Raw genomic sequence first — 25,727 nt, forward strand, 5'->3', positions numbered from 1 at the left:
AAACCCTCATCTACTCAAATTACAAATCACTGCAGACATTCATTTGATTTTTACATGAATTTATTGCTTGTTAAAACAATTGTACACATGATATGTAAACAAAACAAATGTACATACAATTTGATAAAACACTCTAACATTCAATCACAATACATCCTAGAAATAAAACAAGCAAGCCTCAAATCTACTTATTTCATTTTGTTTTTACTACATTCGAGTCCCATTTTCATCAATCCTGAACTTACAACAAAATGATATCATGACCCCTTATGTGATAATAAGTTAAAATGTGGTTAGAAAAGGAAGGTGATAAGATCTAAATTTTTCGACTTTTCTATCAAGTGTTTCAGTTAGGTTGGAGTTGTCTGCTCTTTAGATTTAGCTGCCTCCTCCTGTTTCACTTTTTCCATTTGTTCTAAAGCTGCTTTCTCAGCCTCCTTCATTTTCGCCTGGTAGTGCTCTGCGAATGTTGGCATCAGTCTTTGATTATATGATATATATCTATCGGTGCAGTTTTCTACACATGCTTTCTGCAAAAAGGAAAAAGGAAAGAACAATAGGATAAATTCTATCAACATACAAAGAATGAGGATAAAAAAGTTTGTGTCCTTCATGAAAGCTACTTATTTAATTAACTATTAATTATTTTTCAACAACTGCAAAAAAGGGTATGGGTTTTATATAAATCACCCCAATGATGGCAGACATCAAACTTTCTGTGGGAGGAAATTGAGTACCAAGAGAAAATCTGTTACTATATACCGTACACCATATTTAGGGAATCAAACCACTCGGTATAACACTGTGCTACACAGCCATCGCACAGCTACAGCTATGTAGTTTGGTAATGAAGAAATGATATTTAATTGGTTGTACAATATAACTAGCTATACAACATCTGGGGTCTTATGTTGATGGTATTAGTGCATGAATACTCATCTTTCCTAGCCAAGGCTTCTGATTGCATTACATTCCACAAACCCTTGGCAGATATAGTTATGTTCAAACTGTCACATCATGGAATTCCAGGGCATCCAATCAAATTGTGTCTCATATTCAGGCATGGTTTCGCAGTAAACAAAAATTGCGGCGCCCAGTACAAAGCTACCTTGTAACCAATGTCATGCCAGTTTACCAAAAAACCAAGACCTAAATATTTGAAGAAACATTCATGGTGCTCGATCTTTTGATAGAAGTTATTGATCTCATGCCTCATAAAAATTGCACAAGCATCCACAGGTGTATGTAAACATCACTGATGAAGTATATATGTAACGCTTGTTGTGATTGGGTAAAACTTTCAAGTCTTAAGGGCAGAATTTCATGTGTAAAGGGCAAAAATTTTGAATCTCCGCCAGAGGGCGAGAGCTAATGACTATATCTGTAAAGGGTTCGTGGAGTGTAACACAAACAGAAGCCTTGGCTAGCAAAAATGATGAATACAGTGTGATGCAACTTTAACAATAAATGAAATTTCACACCAGCATCGAGCTTGAACTGCAATCTATCATTCATGAAAAAGCCATGCTTGCAAGTGGTAGTGGAAAAGGATAAGTTAATGATAATAATCAGAAATTCCTATGTGCAAAGGGCTATCCAAATCATGATTCTTGTCTCTGGCCTCCAGCACATAGTCCAATATCTAATTAGATGGGACTACAGAAAGGGAAGTTGATATAAGTTAACGATAATAATAAGAATCTCTTAATTGCAAAGGGCAATAACTGCACAAAAAAAACAAGCAAATTTGTTAAATTAAAAAAATATATCTAATACGTTATAAAATTATTTTTTTATTTGTATGTATTAAAAAGGCATTCATATATGGACTAAAAATGTCATTTATTGTCAAAATATTAACAATTTCTTACACTCTGTCGGAGGTGTAGCGTCTTTAAAGGCATTTAACCTTGTTAACAAGTTTGAAGAAAATCCATTAATATTTGTTGCAGTAATTGCTTGAACTGCAATCATTTATGACAAATCCACACACCAAGGTACAAAATGATATGGCAAACGAAGCAAAACAAAACAAGAGCCTAGAGGGCCTGTATCGCTCACCTGGTTGATTTGATTAAACTTCAAAATAATGTTGTTAACAGCTTTATTTGATGATGTCTTACAATGCTATATATGGTTATGGGGTGGGGATCTCAATGGTTTCAAAAGATATAACAAAGAATCCAAGTCCCTAGGGGTGGGGAAAGACCCTAGAGCCTATTTTTCCATCATTGTTTTGTTTATCTCTTGATGACCAAGAATGCTATATATGGTTATGGGGTGGGGATCTCAATGGTTTCAAAGATATAACAAAGTAACTAAGTCTTTAGGGGTGGGGAAAGACCTCAGGCCCCCGGGGGTAAGCCAAACTATTTGTACAATTTTGAATCCCCATTTCATAGTGATGCTACCTGGCAAAAATGACCAATATCAACTTCTTGGTTTCAGAAGTCTTTTATATCATTAGACAAATTAACCCCTTTTGCCCCCCCCTCCTCTGGCCCCTAGGGGGTTAGGTCTCCACCATTTGCACAATTTGGAATACTATCCCCATAGTGATGCTATCATGAAAATATGAGTGATATCCATTGCTCAGTTTCAGAGAAGTCATTTACATCAGTACAGCTATATTTGCCCATTTTGGTCACGCCCCTCTGGCTCCCAAGGGGTTAGGTCCCCACCATTTGTACAATTTTGAATACTATCCCCATAGTGATGCTATCATGGAAATATGAGTGATATCCATTGCTAGGTTTCAGAGAAGAAGTCGTTTATAACAATATAGCTAAATTGACCACATTTGGCCCCGCCCCTCAGGCTGGGGGTCAGCCCAATCATTTGTACAATTTTGAATTCCCAACCAATAGTGATGCTACCAGGCAAATATGAAAGATATCCATTACTTGGTTTCAGAGAAGAAGTCGTTTAGATCAATATAGCCCAATTGACTCCTTTTGGCCCCGCCCCCTCAGGCCCCTGGGGGGTCAGCCCCATCATTTGTACAATTTTGAATCCTCACCCCATAGTGATGCTACCAGGCAAATATGAGCGATATCCATTGCTTGGTTTCAGAGAAAAAGTCGTTAATATCAATATAGCCCAATTGACTCCTTTTGGACCTGCCCCCCAGGCTCCTGGGGGGTCAGCCTCATCATTTGTACAATTTTGAATCCTCACCCCATAGTGATGCTACCAGGCAAATATGAGCGATATCCATTGCTCGGTTTCAGAGAAGAAGTCTTCAGAGAAGAAGTCATTTATATCAACAAAGCCAAATTGACCCCTTTTGGCCCCGCGCCAGAGGCCCCCAGGGGGGTCAGCCACATCATTTGTATAATTTTGAATCCCCTACCCATAGGGATGCTTCTGACCAAATTTGTTCAAATTCTGACCAGCGGTTAAGAAGAAGAAGTCTATTGTTGACGGACGGACAACAGACGATGGACGGCGGACGCCACGGTATGGCATATGCTCACCTTGGTCCTTCAGACTAGGTGAGCTAAAAATACAAGTAAATTATGAGAATTTCCAAGGCCCATAACTCTAGCAAAATCTTGAATATTAACAAGACAATTTCGTCAAGTTAGCTTTTTATAATTCAAGTAGAATCATTGAAACAAGAGGCCCATGGGCCTTAACGGTCATCTGACAAACACTTACAGCAGGGACATGACCCTCAATCCAGCATTATTACCATAAATCATCTATACGAAGCCAGTTATGTTTCAGATCAAATTTGGTTTTTATCCATTTAGCTTATCCAGGAAGAGCAGCATCTTAAAGCAAAATTTTAGCCAAGTTCCCATTTTTGGGGCATGCCCCTCTGTCCCAATGGGTCAGGCAAGACTCATTTATATTAATTAGGATTGCCCTTCCCCAATGATATTTCATACTAAATATGGTTGTAGTCAATTAAGGCATTAAGGAGGAATAGCATTTTAAAGAAATGTTTAACCTAAGCGCTCCTTTTGCCCCATCTTTCTTTCCCCAGGGGTCAGACCTGTCTCATTGTAAAATATGATTGCCGTCACCTTATGTTTCATTTGGTTGTAATCCACCAAAAGGTTAAGGAGGATTAGGATTTAATAGGAAATATTCACCAGCGTTCTCCTTTACTGGGTCCCTGCCCCTCAGGCCCCAGGGGTCATACTAGCCTCGCTTATATAAAATATGACCACCCTTCCCAAAGGATGTTTCACACCATATTTTGTATTAATCCACCAAAGGGTTAGAGAGAAGTAGGATTTTATAGCGAAATTTCATCAAAGTTCCCCTTTTGGGGCCCTGCCCCTCAGACCCCAGGGGTCACACCAGCCTCGTAGGATTTTATAGCAAAAATTCACAAAAGTTCCCTTTTTGGGGCCCCACCCCTCTGGCCCCAGGGGTCAGACCAGCCTCATTTATATAAAATATGACCGCCCTCCCCAAATGATGTTTCACACCATATCTGGTTGAAATCCACCAAAGGGTTAAGGAAGAGTAGGATTTTATAGCAAAATTTCATCAAAGTTCCCCTTTTGGGACCCTGCCCCTCAGGCCCCAGGGGTCACACCAGCCTCATTTATATAAAATATGATCGCCCTCCCCCAATGATGTTTCACACCAAATTTAGTTGTAATCCACCCAATGGTAAAGGAGGAGTAGGATTTTATAGCAAATATTCACCAAAGTTCCCTTTTTGGGGCCCTGTCCCTCGGGCCCCAGGGGTTAGACCAGCCTCATTTATATAAAATATGACAGCCCTCCCCAAATGATATTTCACAACAAATTTAGTTGTAATCCACCCAAGGATTAAGGAGGAGTAGCGTTTTGAATGAAAAAGTTTACGGACGGCGGATGGTGCACGGCGGACGACGACGGACGAAGCATGATGGCTATAGGTCATCCTGACCCTTTGGGTCATATGACCTAATAAATAACCAAACAAAAGAATCTGCAGTCGTTAGTTATCTGCTACACAGCAAACGTCCAGTATGGTCAGTTTAAGTTAAAATCTCCGCTAATGGCTTCAAATGTAAATCCATGCTGTTTACAGTGAGATCATGAGATTGGTTTAATTTGCACTTGCTGATAAGTCAAAGTGGCTTTCTCATTTGCATATGGATAAATGATTAAGATCCCCATTATAATTAATTAAAAAACAGATGGAAAACAAAAGCTTGTATCAATATATAACCAAGGATAGTTCAAAAGGAGTACTGAAGAGCACTTTCATGAAATAATTTGTGAAATGATAAAAAAGTAAACACAGGGCTCAAATTTGAACTCGGACTGTAACCTATTTTAATGAGGCCATGTACAAAGTGATGAAGTGATGTACCGAGAGAAAGCGAAAAAATGTAAGGTAAAGAGTAAGTTATGAGAACTTCCTATGTGGAAAGGTCTGTATCTCCAGCAAAAAAAAGGAATATTGAAACAAAAATGAAATTTGATCTGTTCTTTATCATGATCAAGCCACATTTCCTGTTACAAATTGATAAGGCAAACAGTAGTGAAAAAAGTTTAGGAAAACTGAAGTGTGTCACAACACATGACTACGGACAAAGTAATTCTGAACTGTCCTCCACGCTTCACAGGTGATACAAAAACTCTGAAAATAATTATTGATGACATTACCTCCTGTGCTGACAATTTACTGTCATGTTGTAAAACTGCACAGTTGCAGAAACATCGCTCAGTCAGGCTCGCATACAATGTCAGGAACTCTCGTAACTGTAAAGACAAACACAACAAATTTAATGAAAGATAATGTTTCTACTACAACACTGACCTGTAATGAAGAGTTCTGGCAAAAATATGAAATAAGCCATGTGCATAATCTATACAATGGTTAAGGTACGTTTAAAGGTATCATTAAAGTCACATTGTATGACACATGATTATGAGGACAACAATTAAACATCACAAGAGGCCCAATTCACCTGTATTGGTGACCTTTTATTGAAGTACATGTGTTACTTTTGTTCACTTCACAAAGTTAGGGTATAGATTTAAAAGAAAAGGTCCACGTGCCTTAACGGTCACTTGAGTTCTGAAATATTTCAATCAATTTGTCCCTTTCTGGCCCTGCCCCTCAGACCACTGGAGAAATAGAACCATATAATTCACAATTTTGGTTTACCTTTCCAAAATTTCATTTTAAAAAAAAGGTTCAGGTGTTTCTGAGAAGTTGAAAATGTTAACCGGACGAGGCACAACAGATAAAAATGGATGTCAACTCATATCTCACACTAAACTTGAAATTTGATCAACATCATTTGATTGAATAAAATAAAAAGCACTTCTCAATACAGAAGGCTTATTGTATTTGCCCATATCATCACTCCAGGTCTAATGGTTATATCGTTTTTGACACTGTGATCTTTTAATTATGTCAAGGTCATTAATTTGAACAAACATAATAGACCATTATCCAAATACACTTCTGGATATAAATCATGACAGGCTTTTCATTTATTCAGAAGAGATCAGTTAAAGAACATACCCAGTATTACAATTCATCCATGTAACCTTGAATGTCAAACAAGGCCATTCATTTGAACAAATTTGGTTGTACTTCATATTTGCATGCTACTTTAGCTTACCATATAAAGCTGTATCATGACCTTGACCCTCTCAGTTATTAGAAGGATATTTAGAGGAACAAGAGATCCCAGAGGGATCTTGGCGCCCACCATTGAATGATCTTCATAGGTTCCATGTCAGATTGATCTTTTCTCTACTTTTCCCTTCATTTTACTAATCTGTGCAAATTGAGACATCCCTCCAGTACTTTTCAAACAAGGGAATCCTAGCTATATAAGAAATTTGAGATTTCCTAGCTATATAAGAAATTTGAGATTTAACGATAATGGCTGTTTGTTTGCCAGGTTGTTTTCAGGACAGACTGGTCCAAAAATGCAATACAAGGGACCAAGGGGAACCTACTTATGAAATTTGAGAAAGATCCATTCAGCACTTTGAGAAACAAACTTCAATTGTCAAAATCCAAGATGGCGGTCTGTCGGCCATATTGTTTTCCAATTGATCTCAAAATGCAATAAGCATAACAAGGCACCGAGGAGAACCTCCATTTGAAATTTGAGAAAGATCCCTTCAGTACTTTCTCAGAAATAGTGATAACAAACTTCAATTGTCAAAATCCAAGATGGCTGCCTGTCGGCCATGTTATTTTCAGATTGGTCTCAAAATGCAATATGCATAACAAGGCACCAAGGGAAACTTACATATGAAATTTCAGAAAGATCCCTTAAATACTTTCTCAGAAATAGTGATAACAAACTTCAATTGTCAAAATCCAAGATGGCTGCCTGTCGGCCATGTTGTTTTCAGATTGGTCTCAAAACGCAATATGCATAACTAGGAACCAAGGGAAACTTACATATGAAATTCAGAAAGATCCATTCAGTACTTTCTCAGAAATAGTGATAACAAACTTCAATTGTCAAAATCCAAGATGGCTGCCTGTCAGCCATGTTGTTTTCTGATTGGTCTCAAAACGCAATATGCATAACTACGCACCAAGGGAAACTTACATATGAAATTTGAGAAAGATCTCTTAAATACTTTCTCAGAAATAGTGATAACAAACTTCAATTGTCAAAATCCAAGATGGCTGCCTGTCGGCCATGTTGTTTTCAGATTGGTCTCAAAACGCAATATGCATAACTAGGCACCAAGGGAAACCTACATATGAAATTTGAGAAAGATCCCTTAAATACTTTCTCAGAAATAGTGATAACAAACTTCAATTGTCAAAATCCAAGATGGCTGCCTGTCGGCCATGTTGTTTTCAGATTGGTCTCAAAACGCAATATGCATAACTAGGCACCAAGGGAAACCTACATATGAAATTTCAGAAAGATCCATTCAGTACATTCTCAGAAATAGCGATAACAAACTTCAATTGTCAAAATCCAAGATGGCTGCCTGTCGGCCATGTTGTTTTCTGATTGGTCTCAAAATGCAATATGCATAACTAGGCACCAAGGGGAGCCTACATATGAAATTTGAGAAAGATCCCTTCAGTACTTTCTCAGAAATAGCGATAAGAAACATCAATTGTCAAAATCCAAGATGGCTGCCTGTCGGCCATGTTGTTTTCCGATTGGTCTCAAAATGCAATATGCATAACTAGGCACCAAGGGGAACCCACATATGAAATTTGAGAAAGATCCCTTCAGTACTTTCTGAGGATTAGCGATAACAAGAATTGTTTACGGGCGGACGGACGGCCGGACGGACGGATTGAGGGAGGGAGGACGGACGGACGGACGGAGGCAGGGCGATTTGAATAATAAAATTAAAGCACATCATTGGATCTGGGTGATGATTTCAAATAGAAATTATTGATAATTATGTGTCCGGTTTTCAAGTTTTCTCCAATATGGCGTCAGGTGAAGACTGAACCGAGCGACCGAAAAGGATTGTGGGAAGGTCAGGGACCATCACGTAGACATAGGGGCAAATAGAGAGTAGCCAATCTCTCTATATATCTCTTAGAAACATAATTAACATGAGTAAAATAAATAATGATTATATCAAATGACGTAAATTTAAGCCAACATGTTAGACCAAAACATGAGTTTTAGGGTGGGTTTTGAAACAACTGAAAGGATCCTGTCTGTTCAGGGACAAATACAAAACTAAACTGATCCAGGTGTATGGTGAATAACACCTACTGTACAGTAAGGAGAGATCACAGGAGAATTTGACCAATGGAATTGATATGTAAATCAGATGACTATTCACCAGAAATCTTATCCAGGGAACCAACAGGATTTGACAGTACTCCAACAATGTTTGAGGTTCAACACGGCGAGAAACTTTTGACAGGCGCCGTTCGCCAATGCAATCAGGCGGACTAAGACCTCTTATACGTATAGGAGTAGTTTGACAGGTGAACACATTTACCTGGTCAGTTACAGCTACTGGTCACAACCCACTGGACATGAATACAGTATAGATATTCAATATACATGTACAGGGTATAATCAATCATTTTCGAACATAATGTAAACATTAACAAAGAAACGAAATGCGTCATTACATTTTGCATATTCATGTCAAATGCCTCTTTCTGGGCATTTTCCATCTCTTGTTTTCGGTTCATGATTCGTTCGATACTGTCATCCCTCCGTCGGAACTTCTCCTTCAATAAACGTGCACATCAGTGTCACCGAATTCAATGTTACTAACAGAATTACACACAAAACCACTTGTCCTCAAATCACTGTGATGACCACGATGCAATATTCAGACAAAACTAAACATTAAAACCAATAATTGGCGCGGAGTCAGATATCCGGAAGTAGGTAATTGTCGGTCTGTAGATTGTTAATATTTCGTTAAATTAGGCATATCAATTTTATTTAAGTAAAAACATCATTAATAAGACTCAATCAAACGCTGATACAATACACATAAGTTGGTCTATTGTTATTAATTCGAAAATAATCCGGAGTTTTAGTGTTTATTCACTCCTCTTTGCACTTATATTATCCTAATAGTGTGTCGGTGACGTCAGAATCGACAACTTGTCAGGACACACAGACAGACAAGTAGCAGAAAGTAAATGTCCCGGAGGAATTTAGTACGAAAGGTCTGTTATCTCGTTACAGTTTTATAGTTGTCAAGGAACTAAAGCACTTGCATGAGTATAGTTTTGCTATATTTCCTCTTAAATCAATGACCACATATTCGGCAAGTTTAGATACAAAAAATGCTCAATGTTGACACGACTGCACATGCCGACGTCACATGCTTCTTATTTATTTTTGCATTCGTGGCTGCTGGACCAAGTTTTTGTGTGTGTCTTTGTTTAGAATAAAATGGAATAATTGTTCATGCTGAATCAAACCACCATCCTGTCATTAAGTCAATTTTGCTTTTCATTGCAATAATATTATCCGTTGTAATTGATGTTTTTGCTGATTATTTACTGATGTATATATAGTACACGTCGATAAACGTAAAATAAACAATGCAGTCGTTTTGGCATCGTCAGCATTTCAATTAAAGTTTGACTCTGCAAATGATATAAGAGGAGTTGCACATATAATCTTCTGACGTTCAATATTGACCAGAGACTGAATTAATATATACATAATAAAGTATATAAATCAATAATAACAATCCCTAAAATCTAGAGAAATCCAGATGTGGTTCGTTGATTACTGTATACTTTATGAACATGTACCACAGTGACAACTGTTGGGTGATAATAGTTTGCCTTAATGTAATATAAACTAATGTCAAATTGAATGTTAGTAGACTTCTGACACCAATGCACGGTTCTTCCATTAATTAGGCTCATCCAGAGGTGACTGAATTTGGGATCTCATATATTTATTATAATTAGTAATTATCCTTTATAAATTCTCTTTGTGACATCACTGCACCAATTATTATAATTAGTAATTATCCTTTATAAATTCTCTTTGTGACATCACTGCACCAATTTTGGCCTTTGAGTTGATAATATAAGTTTTGTCTAAAGGCAGTGAATTTATATATATACAAAAGGTGCATGGCAAGTTAATTTTATAAACTCAAAATAAAAAGGAAAAGTATAAATACCAAAATTCAAATAGACTGAATCATGACAACTACGTACGGTACAGTCAGTCCTAATAAAGTTACATCATTAGTACTTCTGGAAAAAATTCAAGGATGAGGAATATGTAGTGGCAGTTTTCATAATTTTACATATTTTTGTAAAATTCTTTAAATTTATTACTTGTTTAAATTTGTCAGTTGGAAATTTTTATTACATAATGTGTAGTTTGAATTAACACAATATTTGCTATTTTCAGTCTATCAATACAACATACTGCGTGAACAATGGCTGACCAGAATGCAGTGCCAAATGGAGGTGGGGACCCTATACAAGATGACACATTCGAGATGGACCTGAAAGAAATTCTTGAGGATGGTCCAAACCTCAATGACATGAGCAACACTGTTCAGAGTGGCTCGCCCAAAAAAATTATCAGTAGGTCTTACAGTGGAAGCTCTATGTCTGCTGCTAGCTTTGGATCCACTGAACCACGACTAACTCGGTCATTTACTATGCCTCCTGGTGTGTTCTTCTCACTTTTTACACTTTCTAAATGAAAATATTTAGTCCTACGCAACAAATAATATATTTGGCAAACATTAAATATTGCAATGCAAGTGTTGTGACTGATTATAACAAGTATTAAATTGGAAGTAAAGCAATTTCATTAACTGAAATATAATTGAAGGAATTATTCCTCAATAAATATTTATGTAGTTAATTAATAAATTCACAAGACTATTAATAGTTCGCAGTTGTCCCAGTTTGACCTTGTGGACTCAATTACATTTCCTAGCTATTGTATTTATTTTCTAGCTTGTTCATATTTTAAGGTGCTTATTTGAAATTATTGAAGTTTAGTTTCATTTGAAATTCGTAATCAGATATTGAATTTGTTTAAAAGGCAAATCTGTCTACAAAATGATTTCATCTTTATTGTTATTTGCTTGGTTATTGTAAAACAAGTTTATTTCTTTAAATATTAGGAGCAGGTGTATAGTTATGGTAATTTCAGCAGATGCTTCTCTTTGTTTGAGTTTGTTGTTTAATCAGTTTAATCATACTACATTTATAATTTATTCATCTGATCTCTTTGTAGTTTGTATATTAACAAAACTTACAAGTATTTTTCTTCATGTTTTTTTCTTAATATTAAACGTTACATTTGTGAAAATCGGAATACCTCTTTGTGGAAAAACTTACATCATTATTGAACATCAATTTAGCATATTATTTCAATGTTTTGAACATTTAGTTTATTTTTACACAGACATGACAAAAAGAAAATACCGGTAGAGCAATTCTGCACCATGGTTTCTTTTGTGTTAATCTTTACTTTGAGCACCATCTGATTTGTATTCATTTTCTGTGCATTGCATTATATTTAGTCGCCTTATAATAATCTCTTCCCTAGACTTGCCTATCTTTGTATATGTACACCCTGTCGCTAGTTTTTGTACCCCTTTACCTGATGGAGGAGGGATATTTATACTCATTACTGTAATCAGTGATTTTTATATGCCCATCAAATTTGACAGGAATATAATAGTATGGCATTGTCCTTTAGTCCATCTGGTCGGCATAAACTTTCCACTGATCTCTTTCAAACTTGGTATACATAATGATCCTGATATGAAATTGTTTCCCTGAAAAGAACTCTGATTTGACTGTTTTTACAAGTTATTGCACTTTGTTTATTTCACTATTTATTTTTTTTGTTTTGTTCAAAGATCTACATTTTTCAACCAAATTCTTTGAAACTAAGAAGGTTTTATAATCATTATATGTTGGTGTGTTTTCCTGAAAAGAATTTTCCTTCGTCAACTTTTTTTTATTTCAGTATTTTTGTCTTGGATTTCCTCCTATATTTTTCGATTGATTACTTTAAACCTTAGATTGCATAATATTAGAGTCATGATATAAAGTCACGTTTCCTCAAAAACAATTCTGATTCAACTGTTTTTCCAAAAGTTATTGCTGTCAATCAATATCTGATGTTGAAGACTTAAATGCTTGTTTTCCTCAAACTTTCAGAAAATTAATATTGACTTCGTAGTGAAAAGTGAGATTGATGGCATGCCAGGTACCCACTCTTATGTGATGCAAATCTTATTTTAATACAAGATACTACATTCGACAAACTTATATTGTTCTACCCTGGCCATGGGGTATCTTGTTGAGACTTGGATATTTGATTCCTGGCTTTCTGTGAAGGGCTCAGTCATGTGGTGTACATGTGCACTCATATTTTGAGGACCCACTCTAGCTATATTTCTTTTACCAGTGGTACTTTGGAAATGATGTTTAGGATTTTCCTGAGAAATTGTGCAAAATTACTGGCAACTGCATGTATATGTATCTATACAAGTAAAAAGCTTAAGCTTGATAGTATTCAGGATACTCCAATGGCTCCTCTACAGATTTAGTAATGATATAATATAGTATCACTTTCGATATTCTACACCAGAGAAATTTTGGTGGTCACTGGTTATGGAATCATTTCTTTTAATGCTTTTGATGGAAAAAAACTTGTTCAGAAAATATACCAGTTACCTCACAAGTATCATTTAACATACATGTATATTTATATGTACATGTATATTTTTTGTTGTTCAATTCAAGGTTATAACATTTCATCCCTTAGACTACTAGTGTGTCACTGTGTAGAGGATAGGGGTTTGGGCTGGGTATAGTATTATCTTTGTGAGCCCTCCTAAATTTGTTTTCATTTTGACATAGCCACCATATCTTTATACCACTCCATATTAGAACTTTTAATTGGTAAACAATCTAATTTCCTGACTAATCGAAATGTCAAGTTATGCATAATGCTGAACTTTACAAGAATGTCCCAACACAGTGCATGTAGATCATTTGACTAATTATTGTAATGTCCCAAATTACAGACTCTGCTAGTATCATCACCTATTATGACTAGTACCATGCATATGTTTTATTCACACTTAGACTAGAATATTGGTAATTTTAATTTTTCTGTTTTGTAATTTATGTTCAAAGTATCTGATGTTGATAAATATATAAAATTTAAAGAGAAAAAGAGATATAAAGTTCACACATGTGCTGTTTTTAGTTGTATCATGTAACAGCTTTTGTCTAAAATGATAAAAAATATTTGATAAATTAGCTATGCTGATTATTGTTACAATGTACACCTACACCAATTCTTGTATATTCCTAAAATGGAGGTTAGGAATCGTTATTAATAACACCTGTTGCAGCAGTGGCATGGAATACTATTACTAATTGTATATCAAATTATAGGGGTCTCTATCATTGTTCAGAAACAAGAGAAGTGAGAGTGACAGTATATGCTGGTACAGGGATATAGATAGTGCTCTTTAAGGCTTTTATCTGTATTTGTATAAAATGTATGACTATGAGCCCAACCTATCTATCTGTTTTATTAGTCAACTTTTTCAATCCTGCTAAATATTTCATTATAAACAAAATAATACAAACAAATCAATTCATGTTTAATGAAGGAAAATCAAGGATATTATATTTACATTGGTGAATAATACTTATTTTTAATATTGATTTAATTTTATTTAATTTTCCTACATGAGGTTAATTATTTAAAAAAAAAATCAACAAAATGGCTGGCACCATGCTATAAGATTTACTTTGAACATTACATTTACATCCAGTTTTGATACTTTTCACCTTATTTATTTATAGAGAAACTTAAACAGTGTTCGTTTTCCTACTTTATTCATGTACAAGTTAGATACATGTAATAGAAATACAATAATTCTGCTGATGGAAAGGTCAACAAAGTTGAAATGGCATCACTTAATTGTAACAAAAACTGGTAAATTTTGTTATATACTGTACTTTATGTGCTAATTTTACAGTCATTAATTTATTGCATTTATGTCATCCGCATAAAAATTGATTTAGGTTGTAGTCCTATTTAACAAAATGTTCATTACTTTACAGCTACCAGCAATGTTCCATTATCTACTCAAACACCAGCCCAAAGTAATGGGGACTTTATTCCGAAGACGGTGTCTGCGGCACAATCCAAACTGGAATCTATACGACACTGGAGTGTGAACACTTTCAAGTGTACAAAGCAGTACTTGGCTGAGAGATTAGGAAAGGGTTCTAAGACTGTAGATCTGGAGCTTGAGACACAAATTGAGGTTCTTAGGGACATGCAGCGCAAATATGCCAACATTTTACGTTTGGCACGTACTCTTACCAATCATTTCTACCAAGTAGTACAGACCCAACGAGCACTTGGGGAAGCATTCGGAGAACAGGGGCAGCGAAGTCCTGAACTACAAGAAGAATTCTTCTACAACTGTGAGACGCAGCGTGCACTGGTCAAGAATGGGGAAACATTGCTAGGTTTGTACTCTGTTACTACTATAGCTAGGATTAATATAAATGGACGATTTTGTTTACCAATGTATGTTTCCCTAATGATATTTTACATATTGTAGATTTCAATTAGAAATCTACCTGTATAGATGATGTCCACAGTGGTAAGGTTTTCCGAAGGCAGGTAAAATTAAATACCTCAACAGTCAGGCCCTCATTGGTAACTTTTTATCCCCACTTTCACTGAAACGTGGGACATTAATTCGGGTTTTTCAATCATGCTTCATTTCCATGCAATAAATGCAACAAATGTTAACGGATTTTTTTAAAACTTGGTATCAAGGTTTAAAACCTTAAGGATCTGGCCAATTTGGATTACCACTTAAAGTTTTGTCTGAATTTATTTGAGTTATGGCCCCTTGATTAACTAAAAAAAAATAATTTGCCATTTCCATGAAATAACTGGAACAGATTAACAAGGTTAAATGACTTATGGGCTCTGCCAAGTTTGATTGGCAGTTAAGTTTTGCCTGACTTTATTTCACAGAGTTACAGAGAACCAAAACATTGTTTTCTGTCATTTCTGTGAAATAATTGGAAAATTTGTGAAAAGATTTTCTTAAACTTGATAACAAGGATGACTTGGCCAGGTTTGATTGCCACGTGCACTTTTGCCTGACTTTATTTGGCAGAGTTATGCCTCTTGTTTAACGAAAAAAAATGTTTCTGTTTCCTTGCAATTAAAATTACTCCCACCAGATTTTCATCAAACTGAGTAAGAGAGTTATCATCTCCTAATTTATGAATAAGCATTGTTATTTGCTGTTGAATTAAACTCCAAAATACTTCTAAAAGTCTGCAAACTTGGGAACACAATTCTGTACATGTGTATAATATTTGGGGCTTAGTGAAATTTATGATAGGGTTTAGTAATGGCAGATGAGAAGAGAATTTTTGCAATGGTGTAATATGGCAGTTGGGGATATAAATTCCACGAATTTGCTTGTTATTTTTACAAAGAAAAAAATCCTAGTATTTTTTCTTTTACAAAGAACAAATTCCTAGTACTTCTTTACAAAATATATTGGCAGATACATGTATAACTCAAGTCAGAGAAAATATTTTGCATGAATATGAGTAAAAGAGTTGCTCTCATGTGGAAATCAAAGTCTGTAAATAACATGTTAACAGCCAACAAACTGTTAAATTTTAAGGTTTTTTGTCATTAATAGCAATTGCAATGCATGAACCAAAAAGAGCTCACTTTGGTCCTTGTTGATATCTTGACATAGTTGTCTGTAAGGATATTGAACATCAATTTAAAATTTCATGTTAATGTCACATGATTATCGGTAATCCATAAAATATCATAACTACTTGATATTTATGAAGAAAACAATAATGAAGTAGAATTTCAGTATTTTTGATTTACTTGTCTGGTTAAGAATAAAAAATGTACCACTCGTGACATGTCACTAAGTCACAACAAAATGAAGTTACATTACATACAGCTGCAACAAAACACACATTTATATTCACTTGACAAAAATGATGTATTTGATACTGATCATGATAGCTAATTAATAGTCTGATGATTCATGATACCCGACACGAAAGATTTAGACATACTCTAATTTCACATACATGTATATGTAAATTATTTTGTTTTGAAGTCTATGTCTTTAAAAACACAAAAATGGTAGTGTAATGCATGCTTATACATGTCAAGTTATAATTAATTTCTCATTATGCTGTTGTCATGTAGGTGCCATGAATTTCTTCACATCGAGTGTCAACACATTGTGTAACAAAACCATGGAAGATTCACTAATGACTGTCCGCCAATACGAACATGCAAGGTGAGACTCTCCCCAAAACAATATTTAATCACTGCCAATTTATGTATAAATTCAGAATTTGAAATGGTGACAAATGTATAGACGTGCTGTCCAAATGATTGATTGTAAATCAAAGCTAGAGGAAAAGGTAGTGGGTTGCCAACATTACAATGGGCCAGAAGACCGATGCATTTTAAGGGAATCCCTGACTCGAAGTAGGGGACGAGCTTATATGTTTTTTTCTGATATAACTGGTACATGTTTGTTAAGTCCATGGAGCCCAGATTACATGAGGTGGCAGGCATAGACAAGAGAGAGTGGACTGTGTGCCATTTTTGAAAAGTCCTATTATAAAATCAGTTCACAGGTCTCTGTACTTTTCAATGAACTACATGGGTATGTTTGATTTTTAGCCCACCATCATCAGATGGTGGACTATTCAAATAGCCCTGCATCTGTGGTCCGTCATCCGTCAGTCTGTAAATAATTTTTCTTGTCGCTATTTCTCAGAAAGTACCAAAGGGATCTTTCTAAAATTTCATATATATGTAGGCTCCCCTTGGTGCCTTGTTATGCATATTGCATTTTGAGACCTGTCGGAATACAACATGGCCGACAGGCAGCCATCTTGGATTTTGACAATTGAAGTTTGTTATCGCTATTTCTCAGAAAGTACTGAAGGAATCTTTCTCAAATTTCATATGTAGGTTCCCCTTGGTGCCTAGTTATGCATATTGCATTTTGAGACCAATCGAAAAACAACATGGCTGACAGGCAGCCATCTTGGATTTTGACAATTGAAGTTTGTTTTTGCTATTTCTCAGAAAGTACTAAAGGGATCTTTCTCAAAATTCCACTGTAGGTTCCCCTTGGTCCCTAGAAATACATATTGCATTTTGGGACTAGTTGGAAAACAACATGGCCCACAGGCAGCCATCTTGTATTTTGACAATTGAAGTTTGTTATCCCTATTTCTTAGAAAGTACTGAAGGGATCTTTCTAAAAGTTAATATGTAGGTTCCCCTTGGTCCCTTGTTATGAATATTGCATTTTAGAACCATTCTGAAAACAACACGGCCAACAGACAGCCATCTAGGATTTTGACAATTGATGTTTGTTATCGCTATTTTACAGAAGGTACTGAAGGGATCTTTCTCAAATTTCATATGTAGGTTACCCTTGGTCCCTCGTATTTTGCATTTTGGGACCAATCTGAAAACAACATGGCCAACAGACAGCCATTATCACTAAATCTCAAATTTCATATATATGTATAGGTTCCTCTTGTTTGAAAAGTACTGGATGGATGTCTCTCAATTTACACAGATTAATAAGAGTAAGGTAAAAATAGAGAGAAGATTAATCTGACATGGACCTATAAAGATCATTCAATGGTGGGCGCCAAGATCCCCCTTGGATCTCTTGTTCATCTGTATTATTTCATATGTTTTCCTTTCTTTTCTTTCTCGTCAGGTTGGAGTATGATGCCTACAGAAATGACCTTGAAGTACTACAACTTGGTCCAAGAGATGGCAGTACTGTGGCCAAGATTGAAGAATCCAAGCACAAGTTTGATGACTACAAAGTGAAATTTGAACAACTAAGAGCAGATGTTACTATCAAACTGAAATTCCTAGATGAAAATAGGGTATGTTAATTTGGCCAATGTATGACAACTATTTACCCTTAACAAAAGAACTCATTTATACTTAGACTGTAAGAATACTATTTAGCCTGTAAGAAGACCTAAATTTATTTGTCTCTCATCCCCAAAAAACTGTCCAACAGTACAGGGGAAGTAACTCTATTAAACCTAAATCTACAAATTAATGATGCAATGGTACCTTTTATCTTGATATAGTATATGATAGTATATGATTCTTAAGATAACATTTATCAGTATATTTTTAAATAACTTTCTGTGATATATTTATGTCAAAATACTGTTTGTCTCTTTGGTAGCAGAATCTATTTCAGAATCAAATTATGCAAAAAAACAAAACAAAATCCTGTAATCCTTTCGTAAACTGGAACAGGCATTTTATCTCAGTCATTTTTAGCAATTACATTTATGAAGCAGTATAAAAAAACTGTTTTAATAAACAACACCAGGAGGAGAAGTTAAGAATACAAAATCCAACAGCAAAGTTAATTAGGTATATTAACAAATTTATTTAAAATTTACGGGAACAACAATGAGGAACTCATGCTGGTCTCCCTAACACATTTTTCCTAGCCATAGGTTTATCTGAGGCCAGCCATATAAAGTCAACTCCATTGAGGAACTATGCTTTTTTGTTTGGCTCCCCTTCCTGTCATCATTTAAAGCCTGCACTGAATACATGCCATATCATCCTTAATCCATTACTCTAAAACATAATGTACATGATTAAGGAAATACAAACACCAATTGTCACATTTTGAAAGTTTGGTCGAAATAATATGTGTTGTATCATAAATTAGGTAGGTTGACGTCCTCCCTCCAGAAATGTAATGACAGGACTTATTACAAGATGCTTAATGGAAGAAACAAGAATGTTTTAACTTTGTCATTTTAGGTAAAGGTGATGCACAAACAACTTCTACTGTTCCACAATGCTGTGTCTGCGTATTTTACTGGTAACGATGCCGCCCTTGAAGCCACCCTGAAGCAGTTCAACATCAAACTAAAAGGAGCTAATACGGAAAAACCATCTTGGTTAGAGCAGTGAAAATGACTCCTAGAGCATGCCTATATACAGCCTCATATCATCACACTTCGTAGTCAACTTCATTGGTTCAGTTGATTTTATTTATCAAGTCTAAATAGTAGTCATAATCATTGAAGATGTCACATATTGTGTTAATGACAAATGTTCTGAATTTAAGTAATTTAATATGACTTTTACCTTATGGTACTTATCTATCAAATAGTTACTTTCGAGGAAAAAAATCTTCATACGTAGTGTTTTCAACAGTTTAACCAGTTTAATATCTTAATATAGAAGGATTTTCATTGAAAAATCAGAAAAGGTTGCACAAATCAAATTAGACTGGTTATTCTTGATATTTTACTCCCATGAGAAGACATAATGTACACCTGTTAAGAAACCAAATGTATAATTTAATATTGTTGTTGCAAGGACAAGAGCAGTTAGTAAACTGTACATGTATTATCAAAGGAGATGAATCACTAGTTTTTTAATTGAATGATCATAATTAACCAAATATTTGATAAGAAGACTTTCCATCAATCTGGTTAGTCGGATCTTTCACTTCAAAAGAGATAACAGGTATCCTGAATTTTTTGGTTTTTGGAAATTTCAATGGGAATAAATGTATTTGGTTCTAGGGGAAAAAATTGAAAAATCATTTAGACTATCATCAAATGTAATACAATTTATACACATGTACTGGGGTAGTAGAATTTTTCGAAAAGGATTTTGCCTTTTTTTTTTGGTATGGGAATCTAATGCATTGTATTCTAGCTTGTTTCTTATATAACTTGCTTGGCTATGTTGAAGTGAGGGAAAGCAGAATGAATGTTGAAATAGGCAAGGAACATGACTTGACTTACTAATAATTAGAGTTTTTGATGTACAGATGACAATATCATATTAATTCACAACAGATATGGGTGATGAATGTTGCTTTTAAATTACTAGCACTTATCAATCAAATATTTGTGAACGATTGATATAAGAAGATATTTTTGATGGGGGTATTGGTTAAAATCAAGTCTCTTTAGTTGTATTAAAGTATAGCAGGGCTAAAACCCTATTGAAAGTGCAGCCTTTATCCGATGAATTCAAGTTTATCATATGTGATAAATATGGTAGAGCCATAATTGTAAAGTTAAGAACAAATTAATCTAAAATGGTGACCTTTATTGTGTGCCATGTTTGTATACATATGATGTCTTTAACGAAACACCATAGGGACCAAACTCAGAACAGGCAGTCACATTTAATTTGTATAAACAATGTGTATTGGTATCTTCCTGAATGTTTAGTTTTCATGATTAAGCAGGTTTTTTAATGCATATTTGAATCTGTTAAATTGGACATATTGTTTTGAACATGAAATCAGAAAGTGATAAAAGATAGTTGCACTTCCTATACTACTTGGTACCAGTTTGTATTTATGAGTGTATAAAAAGGCCTAATATACAAGTAATATATGACACATATCTGTTATATTTGTTCGCCAGTATCAGAATGACTGCTTTCGTCCAGTTTTGTGGATCTCATAATATTGAATTCAAAGCTTTGCACCTCAGGATTTTTGCATAATCAACTTTTAAATTGCGTCCATTTCTGCTGCATTAGAAGAAACATCAGTGTTGAAATACTGTATAACATTAAATGTTTTTCTTTTTTTTTCATAGTTTGGTTCAAATTATTTCGTGGATACAAACTGTTGTAGTTTAATAGCCCATTCCAAGATACTATAACTATAATACATACAACAATATTTGTTGTATTTTTAATTTGTAGCTCTATATAGTAACCATGAAAACTTAAAAAGTTTATACACAATGAACATTTCATGTTATATAGTATTGAGTGATTGTCTTTTTTAACACAATTAGCAGAGCTATTAATTTGATGTTTCATATTTTGTAAAGATCTCCTTTTGGTATGAAATTTAAAGTCTTATTATGGCTGGACAATCTTTCTATTATAGCTTTTGAAATATCCTTTCTGTTCTTTTCAAATATGTCGTGAAATATTTTAAATATCTTTGATACAGTAGATTAAATGAGTTAAAGATCTTCCTGTTAGGTACTTTTCAGTAATAATTAATAAATTAATGTTTTGTTATCATTTTTTATACTGTTTTTTTTTTGTTCTGCAATAAACTTTATCGAAAATATTATTTTAATGTTGCTAAGATACTGCCGAGAAAAAAAAGACAGACAGTACCATGTGTTACTGTTTTCAGACAGTACCAGTAATGAATTAATGTGTTGCTGTTTTCAGAGAGTACCATGTGTTACTGTTTTCAGACAGTAACATAATGAATTAATGTGTTACTGTTTTCAGACAGTACCAGGAATGAATTAATGTGTTGCTGTTTTCAGACAGTACCAGGAATGAATTAATGTGTTACTGTTTTCAGACAGTACTAGTACTGAACTTTCATCCTAATGTGAATTGAAATCTACATCAGGCATCAATTCACAATCTGGTTGTGAGTTTCTTTTTGTGATACTTGTATTCATTAATGTATCCATATACTTGTGTGTTTATGTAAATATTTTTTTAACACATGGTAAAGCTGTAAATTTATTGTCAGGAGTACAGGCCATTATGGCCCATTTTAAGTGCATTTTATATACATATTTGTGACATTGAAATCCTCTGTATATAATGAATCTGTGCTACATGTGCAAGTCTTGTTTTGGTTGAGATTTTAAGATTTCCTCAGTGTGTGAGGGAGAGAGCGAGTGAGGTGATTAAAGTTGTTACTGAGATTTTTGTTTTTCCTTGTCCAAGTGTTTGAGATAATCATTTGTATACTTGAATTAATGCAACACTTTTTATGTTCAGCATTGTCTTTGGTTTGTGTACATTTGGCTGTTTTTGTTGAATTTTATGTTTCAATTAATTTCTTCCTAAAATATGTTATTTAATATAAGTACACCATTTAGTCACTGGCAGTGTGTTGCCTTATGCCCAGATCCTTACAGTGGGCTTCCTATTTTCACTTTGCTTGCTAATTATCACTATGTTATTTAATATTGTTTAATATACACATATTCTCAAATATTAACATGCTAATGCATGTCTCGAATGGCTCACTTCTGATCATCAATAATTGTCAACAGATTCTGAAGAAGAAAAAACTAGAATTTATGAAGTTAGTAGTCAATAAACACTTAAAATGAAGAAAAAAAAAATGACTGAGAAAAATACGATGGGTTGAAAAAAATGACTGAGAAAAATACGATAGGTTGTCATATTGTGAAAGGAACATATTATCCACTTTGTAAAACATCTCTACATGAAGATATTTTGACTTTTGTTTCCTTGTTTGCATTGTGACTTCGGATTATTTAACCAAAAACCCAATACTTGTGGACTTTTTCTGATCATTCAAAGTACATGTATTGGTTTAAATTATTAGAGCTGAATAAAGAGTATGCATCACCCAACAGTAGAGTAGACTATCTGTGTAGCAAACCTCCCATACAATTCTGTGCAATATTTAATGGTGATGTTTATTTCGTCCAACAGATTTTCTAGAAATTGCTGGGTAGGTTGTATCCATTATCTACCATTTACAGCTAGATAATGACTGTTTGTGTTGTCCTCTATTTGGTATCCACTGAAGGTGACGGTTATACTCATTTAATTATCAATTATTTTGTTCTTCCTTTGTCTATATTGTTAACTACAAAATACTGACACTTAGGATACTGTGTGTGATCATTGTCTTTCAAGATGCCTTGTCAAAATGGCTTTCTTTACATGTAATAAAACTTACTGTATCTTTGAATTTCAAAATAAAATGAATACAACAGTTATGTCATTAATACTATGTAAATATCAAGCAAGTGTATTTCTTGTCATTTATTCTATAGAAGTCTAGTTTCATTTATGTTTGTTTTGTGTACATTTTACATATTGAAAATATCAAAGCTTATTTATTTAATGGATTTTTTTTTTAGCATAGACCATGTCAACTAGGTTTAAATTAATTCTCTATTGGTAACCTTTAATACATGTGTTAAGTGTATGTACATTTCTCTGTGGATGTGTATCCAAGATACTATGTAATTCACCTTTTGTAACGTGTCATTAATCAACACATAAATTCATATCGTCGGATTATAATCATTGCTGTGTTGGCAAGTCATATATGGGACCACTGGATATGTTAATCAAGTAATATAATTATATCTTCACATTTTCCTTTTAAAAAGGAATTTGTTTTCATATTTATGCGTGTATATATACATGTACATGAATTTATAATTCCATTGATTTATGCAGCCAACTCCCCTTTCCCTTATATTCTATTTACCTGCTCTTGATATCTGTCACAAGTTGAATTGGTGCCAGTAATTAGGTAACATTCTCTCAACATGATTTTCTTCTACACTTCATTAATCTTTTTCCTTATTTGGCTGTTGCATCAACTCTTAAGGCGCCAACAAACTAAGTACATTTTCTTGTGATGTGAAAATCAGTTTTTTTTTTATAAAATTTCCATGAAAACTATGAGTGGTGTCTCTTTATGTATGATGTGTTATTATTAACAGTTAATCAGGATAGAAAGTATATGCTGTACTATTTTTTTAGTGGTAATGTACTCTACAGAAATTATCCTGTACACTGACAGTCTAACAATTCAACTTCAGATAGCCTCTACAAAACAGATATTTAATCTATTGAGTAAATACGACAATGTGTGGCCATTTTATGTGTTAATGTGGTATTGTATGGCCAATTGTTCAAAGATATATGCGAAATGTATTTTTGATAATTTCTCAGTGGATTAAGAACTTTTCTTTTGTTTTTATAAACCAGACAATGTTTAAGAGTGATTTAATGGTATATACAATGTACCTGCATTCGATAGCTTAGGTATACCTATTTGTCATGGTGTTGGTTGAATATGTATCGGAGGAAATAGCATATATATGTGTTCTAGTCCAGATTTTAAGTGTGTTTAGTCTTGGTTTCATCAGACTGACAATAGTGGTTAGATTAGTGTATGCTTATTATCCACAATAATACCATGTAAATGTGGCAAAGGAAAGTAAATTAATGGTTTGATTTCACTTGTTAATCGTCTTGTTTGTGTTATTATAATTACTACAGGATGAGGTTACATTACTTGGATTTCTAATTGAACTTATTGCACTAGTGTCTAGATCATAGCAAATATATCGTGTTCAATGTAGCATTGTTCAACTATGTATACACGCGGTGATACATTGACATGTAACTGCATTAAAATAAACAGATGTAGACCATTGTAAATGATTTAGTATCAAATTGGCTGGAATTTTTAAAAGGCAAGATTACTTTTAGTTTAAATAGTTTGGTACACTCAGTTCTGAAATAACATGAACAATGCAAGTAATTTCAGAAGGCTACAACAACATGGATGTTGAATGAGGTTGAACCATTTGCAACAACTGTGCAATACTGGCACCATATGACTATCATTTATCAACCCTTTTATCAACATTACATTGGTTACCTGATTTACGATAGCACAAGGTATCCACCTATGAACATTTAACACTATTTGATATGACAGGATGGTTGGCTCTCCTATCTTTAATAGTTTGACTTACTATGTGCCCATTTCTGATAGTCATCAATCGTCCTGACTAAGTTACTTGTGTGCATACATACATTCAATGTATTTGGCCATGGGGTTCTCCGGCTCTGCTGGTACACAAAAATCACTTTGCTGTGCTGTACTGTACATGTATTTATAGATGCTTGTGAACTATTGCTAATATCACACTTTCCATATGTATAAACCATCCATGTTATTTAAGGTCTGTGAAATACACCAAATGAATAAAAATTATGAAAAGAAAACATTTTGTGTTTTAGTTAAAATAGTATGTGTACTCTAATCTCGACATATTTTCCATTCAATTGGGTAAGATACATGTGGTCATGAAAGGACAGGTGTCATGCATGTTACTGTTTTTGGTAAATTATGTATATATGCACGTACAATTCAATGTATCCATGGTCGTTAGAATATTTGATTATACACAGAACAAGAGGCCAATCGGGCCATGACAGTATTTTTTTTTGGAATCTTTTCAGGCGAGTCCAAAACACCATTTCCAAAAAATTTGCCAAGTCAAAATTATTATGGTAAGAGATGGAGCAAAGTGGGAACTTAAAATGTCTGAAAAAAAATCAAAGAGTCCACCACTCAAATATCTGGATCCCTAAAATCACTGGCCAAGGGGTATTTTTTTGACATCATAAACTAGTCTACATGTACACCAAGATCTAGACTTGGCC

General features: G+C 34.4%; 2 protein-coding genes across 3 annotated transcripts; one reads left to right on the forward strand and one right to left on the reverse strand.

Moving 5' to 3' along the window:
* Positions 1-42: 42 nt before the first annotated feature.
* On the reverse strand, positions 43-9,243 carry LOC117329308 (mitochondrial import inner membrane translocase subunit TIM9-like). Its single transcript, XM_033887202.1, has 3 exons — positions 9,050-9,243; positions 5,617-5,712; positions 43-530 (listed from the first exon to the last, which is right to left on the reverse strand). The coding sequence occupies exons 1-3, from the start codon at positions 9,110-9,112 to the stop codon at positions 351-353; spliced, it is 339 nt and encodes a 112-aa protein (XP_033743093.1). The 5' UTR covers positions 9,113-9,243; the 3' UTR covers positions 43-350.
* A 278-nt stretch (positions 9,244-9,521) lies between these two features.
* Positions 9,522-25,286, forward strand: LOC117329309 (arfaptin-2-like). 2 transcript variants are annotated; one of them, XM_033887203.1, is made up of 6 exons: positions 9,522-9,601; positions 10,815-11,080; positions 14,519-14,932; positions 16,671-16,764; positions 18,217-18,391; positions 19,302-25,286. In XM_033887203.1, the coding sequence occupies exons 2-6, from the start codon at positions 10,843-10,845 to the stop codon at positions 19,452-19,454; spliced, it is 1,074 nt and encodes a 357-aa protein (XP_033743094.1). In that variant the 5' UTR covers positions 9,522-9,601; positions 10,815-10,842; the 3' UTR covers positions 19,455-25,286. The 2 variants fall into 2 exon arrangements, with proteins under 2 accessions (XP_033743094.1, XP_033743095.1); XM_033887204.1 differs by having other exon boundaries at positions 10,815-10,993.
* Positions 25,287-25,727: the final 441 nt, after the last annotated feature.

The sequence above is a fragment of the Pecten maximus genome, chromosome 6 (assembly GCF_902652985.1).
Source record: "Pecten maximus chromosome 6, xPecMax1.1, whole genome shotgun sequence".
Classification (NCBI taxonomy): Eukaryota; Metazoa; Mollusca; class Bivalvia; order Pectinida; family Pectinidae; genus Pecten; species Pecten maximus.

Coding starts and splice junctions, on each gene's coding strand:
- LOC117329308 (XM_033887202.1), bottom strand. CDS start 9,112: ATGAACCGAAAACAAGAGATGGAAAATGCCCAGAAAGAGGCATTTGAC. Junction 5,713..9,049: donor TTGACATGAATATGCAAAAT/GTAATGACGCAT, acceptor TTGTCTTTACAG/TTACGAGAGTTCCTGACATT. Junction 531..5,616: donor GTAAATTGTCAGCACAGGAG/GTAATGTCATCA, acceptor TCCTTTTTGCAG/AAAGCATGTGTAGAAAACTG.
- LOC117329309 (XM_033887203.1), top strand. CDS start 10,843: ATGGCTGACCAGAATGCAGTGCCAAATGGAGGTGGGGACCCTATACAA. Junction 14,933..16,670: donor GAATGGGGAAACATTGCTAG/GTTTGTACTCTG, acceptor GTTGTCATGTAG/GTGCCATGAATTTCTTCACA. Junction 18,392..19,301: donor AATTCCTAGATGAAAATAGG/GTATGTTAATTT, acceptor TTGTCATTTTAG/GTAAAGGTGATGCACAAACA.